The 16,501-nt window shown below is 44.7% G+C and overlaps 1 protein-coding gene across 1 annotated transcript in view; it reads right to left on the bottom strand.

Moving 5' to 3' along the window:
- Positions 1 to 16,501, bottom strand: part of CUL4A (cullin 4A) — a 101,493-nt gene that overhangs the window by 15,284 nt on the left and 69,708 nt on the right. The window contains exons 14-15 of the mRNA XM_069757887.1: positions 10,150 to 10,260; positions 1,139 to 1,224 (exon numbers count right to left, since the gene is read on the bottom strand). Coding sequence (XP_069613988.1) covers positions 1,139 to 1,224; positions 10,150 to 10,260 — 197 coding nt within the window. The remainder of the gene's footprint in view (positions 1 to 1,138; positions 1,225 to 10,149; positions 10,261 to 16,501) is intronic.

Genomic DNA, 16,501 nt, shown 5'->3' on the forward strand with positions numbered 1-16,501 from the left:
AAAACATAAATCTGAAAAAAACAGGACAAAGTGTGAATATTAGAAGACAGAACCTGGCATAAAATACAACATGCTATAATAAAACGGAGTTAAGTGCAGGAGGTTCTAAAATGTCGGAGATGTGACAGCCATGTCTGAGATGCCCAGTGCTGACTCACCTCCTACATAAACCCGCCAGTATTCCTGGGTCCTATTTGTGTCACATTCTGGATTAAACAGGTGCCAGTTCAATGGAATCAATGAAAATTAATCTAACCTTTATTTTTAGCCCATATTAAAATTGCTACAGAAAAAAAAAAATCATTGCAATGTGATTGATTACAATCACAGTGAACGTTTTCAAGATTATCAATATCTACACCACAACTGAAACTAATAAAAAGGGTCATTTCACATTGGCTATTCCCCCAATTTTGAGACATGCAATGTTTTTCTTGCAGGAATCCCAACTTTAGCCCGTTATAAATTATCTGGATCTATTGGATGTGTTGAGGTCTGCTTGAAAACAAACTGACCCATCATAGCAGTTATGGCGTGGATAAAGCGGATCTGTCGCCAGATTTCACAAAATAGCTTAAATTATTTAAGAGAGGTAACTGCCCAAATGAGGCTGGTGTACTTACTTTGGAAATCCAAAGTATGGCTCTATAGCCCCTTTTGAAGGTTTCCTTGTCTACTATCAAATCGCTCATTTTTATATCAGGAAATAGAGCCATTTGGATATGGATTTTCAAAGTAAGTACGGCAGCCTCATCAGATCTAATAATGTACGCAGTGTGTATTGTGAAATCTGCTTATAGAATGAAGCTAGTGAGTACAGAGCCTCAAACAAAGACATAAAGTGAAACACATGACCTGACAAGTAGAAACAAAGATGACATGTCTCATCCATGACCTAAGGGCTGCTCTTCCCCGAGACTGAAGACAGATGCTGCAGACTTTACATTGGGCCTGTCTTCAGTCTCAACAAGAGCTGCGAGTGCTTCAGACCCGGAGTCTCCATAGTTAAGACTACAGACATTTCTCTATGACATATCAAACGTTTTCTAAAAGTGTAGTTAGACTTTAAGTTTAAACACGGTTCACTGATTTTTTAAAACAATAAAAGTAATTAAAAAAAAAAAGATGATGATTGTACCTGCTTGAACTGAACCATGACATCTTTTGATAGCTCCATGTCTTTAAACATTCCCTCCAGTTTACTGGTGAAGGCCGCACCGCACTCTACAATTAGCAAAACAACAAGTCAGACTAATCGTGGGAAATACAATTTTCAACATCAAATTGGATTGAAAATGGGTCATCCTACAGGGCTGTGCAAATTAATTGGGACAAAGCATTTGAGTAAAATTGTAAGTTGGTTACCAGTCGGTGATTCAAACCAGTTTTAATATATAATAAATAAGTCTTGGTCAACTAGCCAGTGGAAAAAGGTAATGTTCAGAATTAGTATGTAACAGTGCATTATAACATTTTTTTTTTTTGCTTTGTCCCAATTAATTTGCACAGCACTGTATAAATAATACGGTTTCATCATAACGGGGTGGTCCAATACCTACTATGCCCTTTCTAAGTATCTATCTTTATGCCCCAACTGCTTTAGTCATTTCGTTATTAGAAAATTCCCTACAATTCTCCCTACACAGCTAATCACTTTACCTGTGCTTTTTTATTGTATTCACTATGATGTCTTGTTTGAGGGGAGTCTCAGCCTGTAGCTTTGGTAACTGCATATTTCATAATTCTTTGCCAGAAAATATGATAGAGGGCATTGGAGCACAGCCGGATGACTCCTACTAGGCCATAGTTACAGTTAGGAGGTCCAGAAATATTTGGACAGTGACAAGTTTTGGCATTTTAGCTTTTACCAAAACATATTCAAGATACAGTTATATAATCAATATGGGCTTAAAGTGCAGACTTCGCTTTAATTTGAGGGTATTCACATCCTAGTTGGTGTAAGGATTTAGGAATTACAGCTTTTTAATATGTAGCTGCCACTTTCTCAAGGGACCAAAAGGAATTGTTCGTGTTTATCTCAAAAGGTCTTTAATGGTCTGCATGCGCTTTTCTCTCGTTAATCCATTATCAATCAAGCAGGTAAAAGATTTGGAGCCGATTCCAGGTGTGGCATTTGCATTTGGAAGCCTTTGCTGTGAACTCACAAAATACTGTACGGTCAAAGGAGCTCACAATGGAAGAGAAACAGACCATCATTAGGCTAAAAAAGAGGAAATCCATCAGAGGAATAACAGAAATGTTAGGAGTGGCCAAATCAACAAAAAAAAGAGCACTTGTGAGCTTGGGAACTCAAAAACGTCTGGATATCCACAGGAGACAACAGAGGTGGATGATAACAGATCCTTTCTATGGTGAAGAAAAGCCCTTCACTAGATCCACCCTAGTGAAGAACACTCTCCAGGAAGCAGGTGTTTCAGCATCTAAGTCTACCATAAAGAGAAGACTTCAGGAGAACCAATACAGAGGGTTCACCACAAGGTGCAAACAATTATTCAGTCTTAAAAATAGAAAGACCAGATAAGTCTTTGTCAAAAAAAACATTTAAAGATGATGGCCAAGTTCTGGGAAAGCATTCTTTGGACAGATGAAACTATGATCAATCTGTACCAGAATGATGGGAAGAAGAAAGGTTGGAGAAGGCTTGGGATGGCTCAGTATGATGGCATGGGCATGCATGGCTTCCCATGGCACTGGGTCACTAGTGCAATAGAAAAAATCCAAAAATAAAAATTTTAAACATTAACACTTCACATTTACTGAAAATCAATTAAAACATATTGAATAGGAGTTGGAAAAGGGGACACAAAAAATTAGAGAAAGGATGACCCGTTTCAAACCTGCATGGTTCTTACTCATGTCCACTAGTGTTTATTGATGATGTGACTGAAGACAGAAACAGCCGTCTGAATTCTGAAGTGTACAGGACTATACTTGCTGCTCAGATTCAACCAAATGGAGCAAGGCTGATTGCACGGTTCTACACAGTACAGATGGTCAATGACGCCAAAACATATTGTGAAAGCAAACCAGGAGTTTTTGAAGGAAAAGAAGTGGAATATTCTGCAATGGCCGAGTCAATCACTATATCTCAACCCCATCGAGCAGCCACATTACATGTGTAAGACAAGGCAGAAATACCTGCAATAAGCAACAACTGAAGTCTGCTGCAGTATAGGCCTGACAAAGAATCACAAAGCAGGAAACCCAGCGTTTTAGTGACATCCATGGCTTCCAGACTTCAGGCAGTCATTTCACAGGATATCTGTTTTCAAGTCCTTTAGTTAAACCTAAAAGTTTACACTTCAATTGCATCTCAGTTATTTTATTTTAAATGAAAAATAGTGGTATGCAGAGCCCAAATCATGGAGATTCGGTCACCAAAATATCTCTGAACCTAATTGGATACCTACAATTCCAAATTTTAAGCAGGATCTTGGAAAGCTGCAGGTTTCCATCAGGAAATATTCAAAGGAAACCTGTTACAATGTACATACAGTCTGATCTTTGGACAAGGAGAAGTTAAATGATATATAGGTTTGTAGGGAAGATTCAATTTAACTCATACATGACTACAGTGGGCGGGCCTACTCAGTGACAGACAGCTATCGACATGCACAGTCATACATCTAAGGCTTCTTTCACATTTCAGTCGGTACTCGGCCGTCGCAAAGCGTCGGCGCGACGTACCGACGGAAGTTTGTGAATTTGTGAGTGACGTCAGCAGCGGACGCACTGTTTCAACACGTCCGCTGTCCAATGTAAAGTCCCAGGGAGGAGGGGGTGGAGTTCCGGCTGCGCCTGCGCAGTAAAAAATGCAGGACACAACGTACGAAAAAACGTTCCCTTGAATCTTTTTTTGATACGATGGTCCGCCAAATACCGACGCATCCAGTGCACGACGTATGGAACGTGTGTCCATACATCGCAATTTGTCGATAATACAAGTCTATGGGGAAAAAAACGCATCCTGCGGGCAACTTTGCAGGATGCGTTTTTTTTCACAGAACAACGCATTGTGACGGTCTGCAAAAGACGGAAATGTGAAAGAAGCCTAAGACTGTCAATCACTGAGTAGGACCGTCCCGTGGACTTATGCATACAGACACCAGGGATTTCAATGACAAAAAGCAAGGATTTCCCACAAAAATGCATACAAATCTGCTGAGCTCCTGCTGCTCTATAACATCCTGTCTGCAGAGCAGATACCAACCTCAACAGGACAGATTCTCGTTAATCATAAGCAATAGTTGAAGCAGACAGGTGATACACCATCATTGTTTAGAACCAAGGCGGCGGTGTTTCGAGTTATTTTATCCGATAGTTGGGCCTTCATATAACAGGTGTCCAGCACTACCAACTAATGTGACCACTATGAGGCACAGGCTTTTCTGTGACAGGCAGCAGCGTGTGCCCATGCAACCGAGTTGAAGTCAAGGGCAGTGTGCAAATTGCAGTCGACTGCAGGGAAGAACATGATGGGTTAGAGATAGCTTTGCACTTTAAACAGGAAACTGCAGAGACAAGATTTTTGTAAAAATTGGGAAGTTTGTAGTCTGTGTCCATGCTGCCAGGTGATGAAGAAACATCAAATGCCGGATATAGGTTTTTGTTTCCTGGCAAAGAAGTGGGCTACACTTCGAAAAGAATATAAAAATTGAAAAAAAAATTTTTTTACATTATCTCTGGCATTTGAGGTTTCTTCATTACCCGGCAGAGCGGATACAGACCACAAGTTTTCCATATGTTACATATTTCTCAGCTGAAATCACCCGTGGATCTGCAGCAGCCATACAACCTGGGATCAGGTCAGCATACACTGATACCATTTTTACTTTTGGATAAGACCCTACTTTGCACAATTTTATCTCCTCCATTTATATCTCTAGATAAGATTTTGTGACAACAGCAACATACACAGATAAGCTGCTGTCACTAAAGGCACTCAAAAAGGCCTATTCATCAAGGGAGGTGTTTTGCACTCCAGTCTTGGTTAAAGGCACCGTCACATTTAGCGACGCAGCAGCGATCTAGACAACGATGCCGATCGCTGCAGCGTCCCTGTGAGGTCGCTGGAGAGCTATCACACAGACAGCTCTCCAGCGACCAACTATGCAAAGTCCCCTGGTAACCAGGGTAAACATCGGGTTACTAAGCGCAGGGCCGCGCTTAGTAACCCGATGTTTACCCTGGTTACCAGTGTAAAAGTAAAAAAAAAAAACCAAACACTACATACTTACATTCCGGTGTCTGTCCCCCGGCGCTCTGCTTCCTGCACTGACTGTGAGCACCGGCTGGCCGTAAAGCAGAGCGGTGACGTCACCTCTGTGCTTTACGGACGGCCGGCGCTGACAGTGCAGGAAAGCAGAGCGCCGGGGGACAGACACCGGAATGTAAGTATGTAGTGTTTGTGTTTTTTTACATTTACACTGGTAACCAGGGTAAACATCGGGTTACTAAGCGCGGCCCTGCGCTTAGTAACCCGATGTTTACCCTGGTTACCAGTGAAGACATCGCTGAATCGGCGTCACACATTCCGATTCAGCGATGTCTGCGGGAGATCCAGCGACGAAATACAGGTCCTTCTCAAAAAATTAGCATATAGTGTTAAATTTCATTATTTACCATAATGTAATGATTACAATTAAACTTTCATATATTATAGATTCATTATCCACCAACTGAAATTTGTCAGGTCTTTTATTGTTTTAATACTGATGATTTTGGCATACAACTCCTGATAACCCAAAAAACCTGTCTCAATAAATTAGCATATCAAGAAAAGGTTCTCTAAACGACCTATTACCCTAATCTTCTGAATCAACTAATTAACTCTAAACAAATGCAAAAGATACCTGAGGCTTTTATAAACTCCCTGCCTGGTTCATTACTTAAAACCCCCATCATGGGTAAGACTAGCGACCTGACAGATGTCAAGAAGGCCATCATTGACACCCTCAAGCAAGAGGGTAAGACCCAGAAAGAAATTTCTCAACAAATAGGCTGTTCCCAGAGTGCTGTATCAAGGCACCTCAATGGTAAGTCTGTTGGAAGGAAACAATGTGGCAGAAAACGCTGTACAACGAGAAGAGGAGACCGGACCCTGAGGAAGACTGTGGAGAAGGACCGATTCCAGACCTTGGGGAACCTGAGGAAGCAGTGGACTGAGTCTGGTGTGGAAACATCCAGAGCCACCGTGCACAGGCGTGTGCAGGAAATGGGCTACAGGTGCCGCATTCCCCAGGTAAAGCCACTTTTGAACCATAAACAGCGGCAGAGGCGCCTGACCTGGGCTACAGAGAAGCAGCACTGGACTGTTGCTAAGTGGTCCCAAGTACTTTTTTCTGATGAAAGCAAATTTTGCATGTCATTCGGAAATCAAGGTGCCAGAGTCTGGAGGAAGACTGGGGAGAAGGAAATGCCAAAATGCCTGAAGTCCAGTGTCAAGTACCCACAGTCAGTGATGGTGTGGGGTGCCATGTCAGCTGCTGGTGTTGGTCCACTGTGTTTCATCAAGGGCAGGGTCAATGCAGCTAGCTATCAGGAGATTTTGGAGCACTTCATGCTTCCATCGGCTGAAATGCTTTATGGAGATGAAGATTTCATTTTTCAGCACGACCCGGCACCTGCTCACAGTGCCAAAACCACTGGTAAATGGTTTACTGACCATGGTATTACTGTGCTCAATTGGCCTGCCAACTCTCCTGACCTGAACCCCATAGAGAATCTGTGGGATATTGTGAAGAGAAAGTTGAGAGACGCAAGACCCAACACTCTGGATGAGCTTAAGGCCGCTATTGAAGCATCCTGGGCCTCCATAACATCTCAGCAGTGTCACAGGCTGATTGCCTCCATGCCACGCCGCATTGAAGCAGTCATTTCTGCCAAAGGATTCCCGACCAAGTATTGAGTGCATAACTGAACATTATTATTTGATGGTTTTTTTGTTTGTTATTAAAAAACACTTTTATTTGATTGGATGGGTGAAATATGCTAATTTATTGAGACAGGTTTTTTGGGTTATCAGGAGTTGTATGCCAAAATCATCAGTATTAAAACAATAAAAGACCTGACAAATTTCAGTTGGTGGATAATGAATCTATAATATATGAAAGTTTAATTGTAATCATTACATTATGGTAAATAATGAAATTTAACACTATATGCTAATTTTTTGAGAAGGACCTGTAAAGTTCTGGCCTTTCTGCTCCGACCAACGATGTCACAGCAGGATCCAGATCGCTGCTGCGTGTCAAACACAACGATATCGCTATCCAGGACGCTGCAACGTCACGGATCGCTAGCGATATCGTTGTTAAATTGTTCAGTCTGAAGGTACCTTTAGTGTGTGATGGAGTAAGATGTGCCAAAATTACTAAGAGTCATGCACCTTTTAATTCATTTGGCACCTCTTTCAGCTTCTCTTTGCCAGTGTAATTGGGACTGGAGTACATATCTATAGTAATTACATCACAAATTATGATGTTAGTTGCACTCAGCTTTGACCCCCTCATCGCTAAACTTCGCCCTCCACGATGAGCTTTTTAAATATTTGGTAAAACTGATGTGAAAACACCAAGGTCACAATTTTTGGTGTAACTATTTTAAACAGTTTTACGCCACAATTCTGGATCGGGGCCTTGGACTGATGTCATGCCACAGACGAGAGAAATTGTGCCAATAGTTATACTCAGAAATATATAAAAGACAGAAGTGACATGGTTACAGGTGAGAAGTCATATGGAAAACGGATCTACTAATTGAGAGGGAAAAACCTCGGCATTGTACTCATTTACACAGTCATTTCCAAGGCATGTGTTTCTTTTATTTTTTTTTTTTAAATGAACTAATTCTACTAAAGGATAAATGCTTCTATCGTATGATTTTGGTGTGTTAAAAACAGAAAAAGTAATTGCCAGGGCAACGTTGGGAATGTGATCTAAAGTGAAAAATGCATAATGAAAGGAATCCACTTTGGTAAGTCTCACTGAAAAGACACGTCAGATTCCTACCATTCTGCAAAATGCTTCACATAATGGTGAGGACTTCAGTGTACAGAATCTTCAGCCATAGTATTTACATCTACATGGTGAAAGTGGAACTATTCTTGAAGTTAAAATGTTATCATTGATATTTAGGAGTGCACGGTTGCGCTGCCTCTGGGGAAGTGGTGACTTACAGGTCAGACAAGTCGCATTGTTGCGCCGCTGACTTGACTTATCAAGTTGATTATCATTGATTTTTCATCAGTGCTTGTATGCCAAAACCAGGAGTGAAACATGCAGTGAAAAAGTATTAAAAGATTGACACCTGTTCTGCGTTTCACTCCTGGTATTGGCATACAAACACTAATTAAAAATCACTGACGTATGAATCAGCCCTTACTGTCCGCTATATAAGTGGTAGTAACCGTGGATACCTACGCCACTGCAATGCCCTGCACATGGGGTATGCGACATAGTACATCAGGAGAACTAGATAATTTTCAATTCAAGGTATTTGCTATTATTAATACACTTAATACATATTGGGATAGGAACTTTGAGATGGGAATACCCATTAAAGGGAACTTGTCACCCTCAAAATCGATGGTGAGGTAAGCTCACCGTCATCAGGGGCTTATCTACAGCATTCTGTAGTGCTGTAGATAAGCTGCCGATGTTACCTGAAAGAGGAGAAAAAGAGGTTAGATTATACTCACCCAGGGGCGGTCCTGCTCCGATGGGTGTCTCAGGTCCGGAACAGCGCCTCCCATCTTCATTCCATGACATCCTCTTCTGGTCTTCACGCCGCGGCTCCGGCGCAGGCGTACTTTGTCTGCCCTGTTGAGGGCAGAGCAAAGTACTGCAGTGCGCAGGCGCCGGAAAGGTCAGAGAGGCCCGGCGCCTGCGCACTGCAGTACTTTGCTCTGCCCTCAACAGGGCAGACAAAGTACGCCTGCGCCGCGGTGTGAAGACCAGAAGAGGACGTCATGGAATGAAGACAGGAGGCGCCGGAGCGGACCTGAGACACCCATTTGACCGGACCGCAGCGGGACCACCCCTGGGTGAGTATAATCTAACCTCTTTTTCTCCTCTTTCAGGTTACATCGGGGGCTTATCTACAGCATTACAGAATGCTGTAGATAAGCCCCTGATGACGGTGAGCTTACCTCACCATCGATTTTGGGGGTGACAGGTTCCCTTTAAGTTAATTTTCAACTTTAATTCAAAGGCGTTTTTTTTTCTAATAGGAATTCCAGCTATTTTTACAAAGCCTTGCCATTTTCAGAAGCTAAATTCCAATTGCACAAAAAATTATGTATAGGTTATTATATATCTGTATTGTGAGGCACTGTCTTATCAATTTTGCAGCATTTCAATAAATCTGAGAAGAATGTATAGCTTCATTTACTTCACAATGTATTTTACTCTTTCTATCCAGAGAACCATCTTGAGTTAACACCAGTAGCCCACTTACATTGGCAGACACGCCAATGCCATAACAATCCCTTTTCCACGCCAGGCAGATGATCTCGCATACTTGAGATCATGAGCCATTACTTTCCTTCTTCACAGTGTTCTCTTCCCATCACTCTGGTACAAAGGGAACCTGTTAGTAGGATTCACCCTCCTAAGCCGTTTACATGGGCATGTAGGTCATAAGAAGCTGAATAAAATGATACTTTCATATATGTGATCTGATGTCTTATTCCACATAGATGGCTTATGAGGGTTGATCCTACTGACAGATTCCCTTCAAGCCTGCATTACCTCTCTGCACCAAATAATGAGAGTTCCCATGAAAACTTTCCAAATACAGATGCAACAGTCTTGCCCCCTTCATTTGAGAGTAACATGCCTGATTTAGAAGCTTAGATGTCAATTGTCCATTAACTTTTGAGCTTGTGAAAATGAAGGTTCTATATGGTTAATGCAGGTATTTTGTACTACCCCTAGAATTAGAGCTGACGGCTTATACTTCAATCACATCTTCATGAAATTGTTTCAAATCCACTTTAAGTAGCTTAGAGTTATCACTGTCCAAATGCTTCTGTCCCCAATTGTACATATTGCGCATACACATATTGACTAACTGACCCCAATAATTAAGAGTCACATATTTGCCCCCGCTACAAACATTCATACATACCATGTTTAAGCTTAGATAACATTGATTTCTCCGAATCAACAGATGCACTCTTTCCCACCAACAGTCTTTTAGCCAGGTCTTTCTTATAAAAAGCCTCAAACACATCTTTACCTGTAAAAAAAAAAAAAAAAATGAAAACGACAATTTGTACATTAAGGTGAGGAAAACACCAAAATCTTATTTGAACCCCTTACAGTCCAAGGACAGTTTCCACCTTCATGACTGGGCCAAATGTTTTAAACCTGATGTGTCACTATCTGTGGTAATAACTCTGGAATGCCTCCTCATGCTTCGTGATGCTGAGAGGGTTTACTTACAACACATTGTACTTTATTTAGCAGTAAATTTAGGTCAATGTGATTTGCATTTGGTTATGAAAATCTCAAATTTGACAATTTAAAAAAAAAAAAAAAAAAACTTTTGAACTCTGAATTTTTATGCCCATAAAGCAGATAATTATTAACTAATTTGTGTGGTATGACTAACACTTAGCATTAGCATATGTCTACTTTATGTCAGTATCATTTTTTAACAACTTTTTTGTGTTAAGACGTTAGAAGTAATAACATTTTACCAGTAAATATTCATTTTTTTTCCAATTAAACTTAAAAAAGCTGTTTTTGTTAGGGACCACTTTGGAAATAATTTTGAGGAGTCTGTTCAGAAAACTCACAAACAAGACTCCATTTTAAAAACTGCATCCCTCAAAGTTTTCAGAACTACATTCATAAAGTTTATTAACCCTTCAGGTGCATCACAGCAATTAATACAATGTGGAAAGAAAAAATGAAAATAGGGATTTTTGTGTACTCACCGTAAAATCCTTTTCTCTGAGCCACTCATTGGGGGACACAAGACCATGGGTGTATGCTGCTGCCACTAGGAGGCTGCCACTAAGTGAATATAAAAAAAATTAACTCCTCCTCTGCAGTATACACCTACCACTGGCTCCAGCCGAACCAGTTCAGAGATCAAAATCATCAAATACGGATACAACATGTCAAACCAAAGAACAAACATAGCCATCAGGCCAATAGGGTGGGTGCTGTGTCCCCCCAATGAGTAGCTCGGAGAAAAGGATTTTGCGATGAGTACACAAAAATCCGTTTCTCCTTCACCTCATTGGGGGACACAGGACTATGGGACGTCCCAAAGCAGTCCCTGGGTGGGAACCGACAGGACAGACAACCTCAAGCACCAACTGCCCAGAGATGCGTTACCGCCGTCTGAAAGATCCATCTTCCCAGACTCGCATCTGCTGAAGGCTGAGTGTGCCTCGAGACGGTGCGCAGACTGGACCTCTGACACCTGGTGCCGAATGGCCCACGAAATATCCACCTAACGAAGTGTGCCCTAATACCACTGGAATAGGCTTGCTTCTGGTGCAGTGGGAGTCATGAATAGTCGAGTGTATCCACCTGGCTATTGTGGATTTGGGCATGGCTAGTCTCTTCCTGTGACCCTCAGGAAGAACGAATAAGGCATCCGTCTTGTGGAAGAACTCCATTTGGGAGATGTATCTACTGAGAGCCCTCATGAGATCTAGAGTGTGGAGTGCCCTTTCAAAACGGAGTATTGGTGCTGGTCAAAACAAGGGCAGGACTATGTCCTCGTTAAAAAAAAGGAAGAGACCACCTTGGGTAAAAAGAACGTGAACAGTTGGAGAATCACCCTATTTTGGTGAAAAATGAGAAAAGGAACTCGACTAAAAGAGTGACTAGCTTTGATCTCCGCCTGATCGAAGGTACCACAACCAGGACAATGACCTTCCAAGAAAGGAGAGTCAGCGGCTCAAACGGAACCTCCTGCGGAACGCCCAGGACCAAGATAGGGTCCCTAACGTCCAACGGCCCTCTGTAGGGAGGCCCCCTAAAAGAAAGTCTACCCCTGTAGCTTAGAAACAATCCAGCGCTGAAGCAAAACTGATAAGGTCAGAACGGAGAAGGCAGGGGAACGACGGCGATCCCTGCACCCTGCAAAAACCGCTTTCCAGGTGAGGTGAAAAATGTGCTCCGATAAATGCGCCCCGAAGCAGGTTTCAGAGCGTGAAACAGAGGAAAGCATCTCATGAGAGAATCCAACTCTGGTTAGGACCCAGGATCCAACGGCCAGGCCAGTAAGAACAGGGCTGTGGTGGCAGATCGGGCCCTGGGAGAGCCAATCTAGTCAATACAGTGGCCGAAAGGGGGCGTAGACGATGAGCTGAGCCAACTCTGTATATCACGCTCGGCGAGGCCAGTCCAGAGAGACAAGGATCGCTGGAATCCCTGCTGCCTTGATCGTCCCAATGACCCTCAGAAATAATGGAGGATGAATCTTACGCCACGAACAGAAGGTGTAACCGCCCCAATGACCTCTGGGTCCTGGGGCCAGCTATGAGCCTGGGTACTTTGGGGTTTAGCCATAATGCACTCAGGTCCCCATCCAGAGTCCCCAAGCAATGACAAATCTGATGGAACACCTCTGGATGAAGTGACCACTCTCCCGAGACAAGACCCTGACGGCTGAGGAAGTCTGGCGCCCAGCTTTTCACTCTCAGGATGTGAACCACTAAGAAGACAGTGTGACATCTCGACCCAGTGGAGAATGTGTCCCACTTCACGCATTGCCGCCATGCTGCAGATGGTTCAGTGATAATTGATATACACCACAGCTGTGGCATTATCTAACTATGTTCGCATGGGGTGACACACCAGGGGGTGATGGAACTGGCTCAGGGACAACCGAATTGACTGGATCTCCAAGCCGTTGATTGAAAGGGGCGACTCCCGATGTGACCAGTGCCACTCTGCCGTGTGATTGGAGACAAGCGGCATAGACGGTGGAAAGAGAATGGATTCCTGTCCCAACCTATAGTGAAGAAAAGGGTGACAAAGTGCCCGAGTCTCCTCTTGGAGGGCTATGAACTTGTCTAGAGGGAAAATTACCAACCATCGGGAGGTGTGTAGGGTCATTCCTAAAAGGGATACCTGATTAGCCTGGACCATGAAAGATTTGTTTAAGTCTATCAGCCCAGATGGGAAAAAAGTGTCCAAAGGGATACGGACGCCTACGCACAGGCTTGGAAAGACAGCCCCCATGATCAGGAGGAATGGACATGACAACCGCCATGACCCTTGTGGACATCCTGGGATTGATGGTGAGGCCAAAGGGCAAAGCCTTAGGCTATGTACACACGTTGCGGATTTCTGTGCGGATTTTTCCGCTCAATTTTTGAAAAATCTGCAGGTAAAACACACTGCATTTTCCCTGCGGATTACCAGCAGATTTACCACTCATTTCCAGAATTTTTGTGCAGAGTTCACCTGCGTTTTACCACCTGCGGATTCCTATAAAGGAACAGGTGTAAAACGCAGCGGAATCTGCACAAAGAATAGACATGCTGCAGAAAATACAAAGCAGCGTTTCCGAATGGTGTTTTCCGCAGCATGTGCACTATGGATTTTGTTTTCCATAGGTTTACGGTTACCGGATGGAAAACTGCTGCGAAGCCGCAGCATCCAATCCACTGCGGATCCGCAGCCAAATCCGCAACGTGTGCATATACCCTTAAATTTGAAATGTTCCTCTCGGACGGCGAGACGCAGGAACCTTTGAGAGTCGGAAAGAGCGAGATATGAAGGTAAGCATCCCGTATATCGATGGATGCTAGGGAACTCCGTCTTCTACACTGAAGTGATGACAGAGCAGAAGAAGCTCCCTCGAAGGATCCTGACGAACTTGTTGCGTAGCTTCAGGTCCAGGATGGGTCATACCGCTCTGTCATTCTTTCTTCAGGGATGAACTGTGCTGTAGGCCGGGAGGAAACACTGTCTTGTATGCAGAAGACACCAGGAGACTGGCTCATTCGTCATGAAAGACGGAGAGCCAGATACGACAAGACAGGAATACACGTCAGCCTTCGAAAGGACTAGAAGCGTTCCTGTTGATGAAAAAGACGCCTAGACATTTGCTAGGGAGGAAATTTTGTTTTCTCCTGTAGCGTCATAGATAAGCTAATACGGCTTCTCACTGAATTAAGCACCCGGTCTGGTAGGGCAGAGTCGTCAAGGACTTTTTGGACGCAGCATCCGTTCGCCATCCCTGAGCCACAGTGTCCGTCGGATGGTGATGGCAGATGCGGCTGTAAGCACAGCATAGAGCAGAGTGTAGGGACGCGTACAAGAGATATTCCCCGGCCAAGGAAATCTGATTGGATAGTCCTGCTGCTTCTAGAGGAAGGTCAGTGTCCTATATGGTCCTGCTCAGGGTATTGGTGCAAGAGACCATAGCAATAGATACCCACACCGCGACAAAAAAAAGGGGGGAGTGCTGAGCCCGAAGCCACGAAAAAAAACCAACGGCCCAGGTTCTCTATCTGCTGGTCCGTGAGGGCATTAATTGAGGAACCATCTGGTAAGGACCGAATGGATTTTGAGGCCAAGCGGTGACAGGCGGATCAATCGGAGGGGATTCTTCCCATTTCTTCTGCAATCAGGGGAAAGGGTGTCTCCCCTCTATAAGCTTCTGACTTGTGAAGCGTATGTCCGGTCGCTCTCAGTGCCGGCGAACTATATTGTAGCCTTCCATCTACCCACTCTGATTCAGAAGAGGGGAGAAGGACCGTCCATCTCCCTGCCATCACCGGTGTTCATCAGGGCCAATAGAAAGGAGGTTGCATGGACACGGTAAATGCCTCTGGACATCCAAGGGGGCTAACTGGCTGAGGATGAGTAAGGGCTGTTGGACCGGCGCTGGGAAAAAGGGCGGTATGAACCTGGATGCAGAGGTGGGTAAGAGGAGGAGACACTCTACGTTCCCATGCGTAGCTGGTGTGAAGGGGAAGATACCCTGAAGGGATTTGTCGACCTGGAATAACATGGTATGCCTATAACAAAAAACAACGATGCCAGAAGGGATACGTGGAGACAACACTCCGCGTTCCCGCCTGGTGTAGGTTTGGGGAGACCGAAGCCCTTAAGGGATCCGTTGCCCTTCTGAAATCTGAAGTGGAGGAATCCTCTGAGACAGACTGGCGAAGGCCCCGGCCAATAAGGCTGTCGATTTTTGGTCAGTGGCGTCATGGACGGCAACAGCGACGAAGCCTGCTCAGGGGGGCTGGGTACATTTGGTTCGGTAGCAGAGGAGGACTCCTGAATTCATTCGGGATCACCGTCCCTGCACAGAAGGGTACTATGTCCCCGCAGCAACAGAGTCTGGCAGGTAGTACATGAAATGGAATACACCGTATGTACCTGTTACCCAATTTTAGATTCGGGAGAGCTATAATGCACCACAGTATGTTGCCATCCTATACCGCCAATATCCCAAATATTCTCCAATAGGGACGCCAAAGGAACAGCAGGGAAAGGCCAATATGGGCTGCTGTGTCTGCTGGAGGGTCAGGACTCCTACCTAGGTAATATTGCCCGATAGTGCTGCCGTTTCGCTGTACCCCTTTATGACAGCCACTGGCATTTCATTGGCACCGCACCAGCTGAGGAGAGCCGGCCGGGTGGATAAAGATGGCAACAGGGAGCTGTGGCGTGCGGAAGTCTTGCAGTGAGTGAGAAGCGCTAGTTCGGGGGCAGGGATATGGGTGCAACATCATCCGGTGGGCGGAACCTCGGGATTGCTCCATGTATAGGCCCAAGCCGGGGCCTAAATTTCTGTGGCCGGCAGGAGCATTACCCGAGGGAGGGGGACGCCACGGGAGAGAGCGCACTGCAGCCAGACACAATCAGAGGAGCTCTGAGAAAAAATAACGCAGGCATTTGCGAGTCATGTTTGCGGTGGGGGCTGCGCACCACGTGTAGGGCCCAGACACCCTGTGCACATAAATCTGCCCAGACACCGATGCTGCGCCACAAAAGGCCCATTTTTCAGTCCCACATATGACAGGCACTTGTACTGAGAATCTGTTGCAGGGGCCCACCACCTGCCTGGACTCTCTTACCAGCGGTGCACATCCCGGTATGGCGCCGCTGCGGATGACTGGGCTTCAGCGTTGTTGCAATGTGGACGGTGCCAGGAACCCTCCATCCACCATCCTGTTGTCTGTGAGGTGGAGAGGGACCGTCCGCCTCCTTCCATTGCCGCTGTTCGTCAGTGGTGATGCAGTGGGGGCCGCACGGATGCCATAAGTGCCTCTGGACATCCTAGGGGTTGACTCCCTTAGGATGGAGCAGGGCTGTTGGTCCGGCTTAAATAAGTCTGGCTCAGAAGGGGGTACATGGAGGCGACACTCTATGTTCTCGTCCGTTGTTGGTGTGGGGAGATCGGAACCCTGAAGGGAACAGTCACCCCTAGAGAAGCTCAGGTATAACTTTTAACAGTGCTGGAGGGGGTACGTGGAGGCAACACTCCACGTTCC

Source organism: Ranitomeya imitator, chromosome 3 (genome assembly GCF_032444005.1).
Source record: "Ranitomeya imitator isolate aRanImi1 chromosome 3, aRanImi1.pri, whole genome shotgun sequence".
Taxonomy (NCBI): Eukaryota; Metazoa; Chordata; class Amphibia; order Anura; family Dendrobatidae; genus Ranitomeya; species Ranitomeya imitator.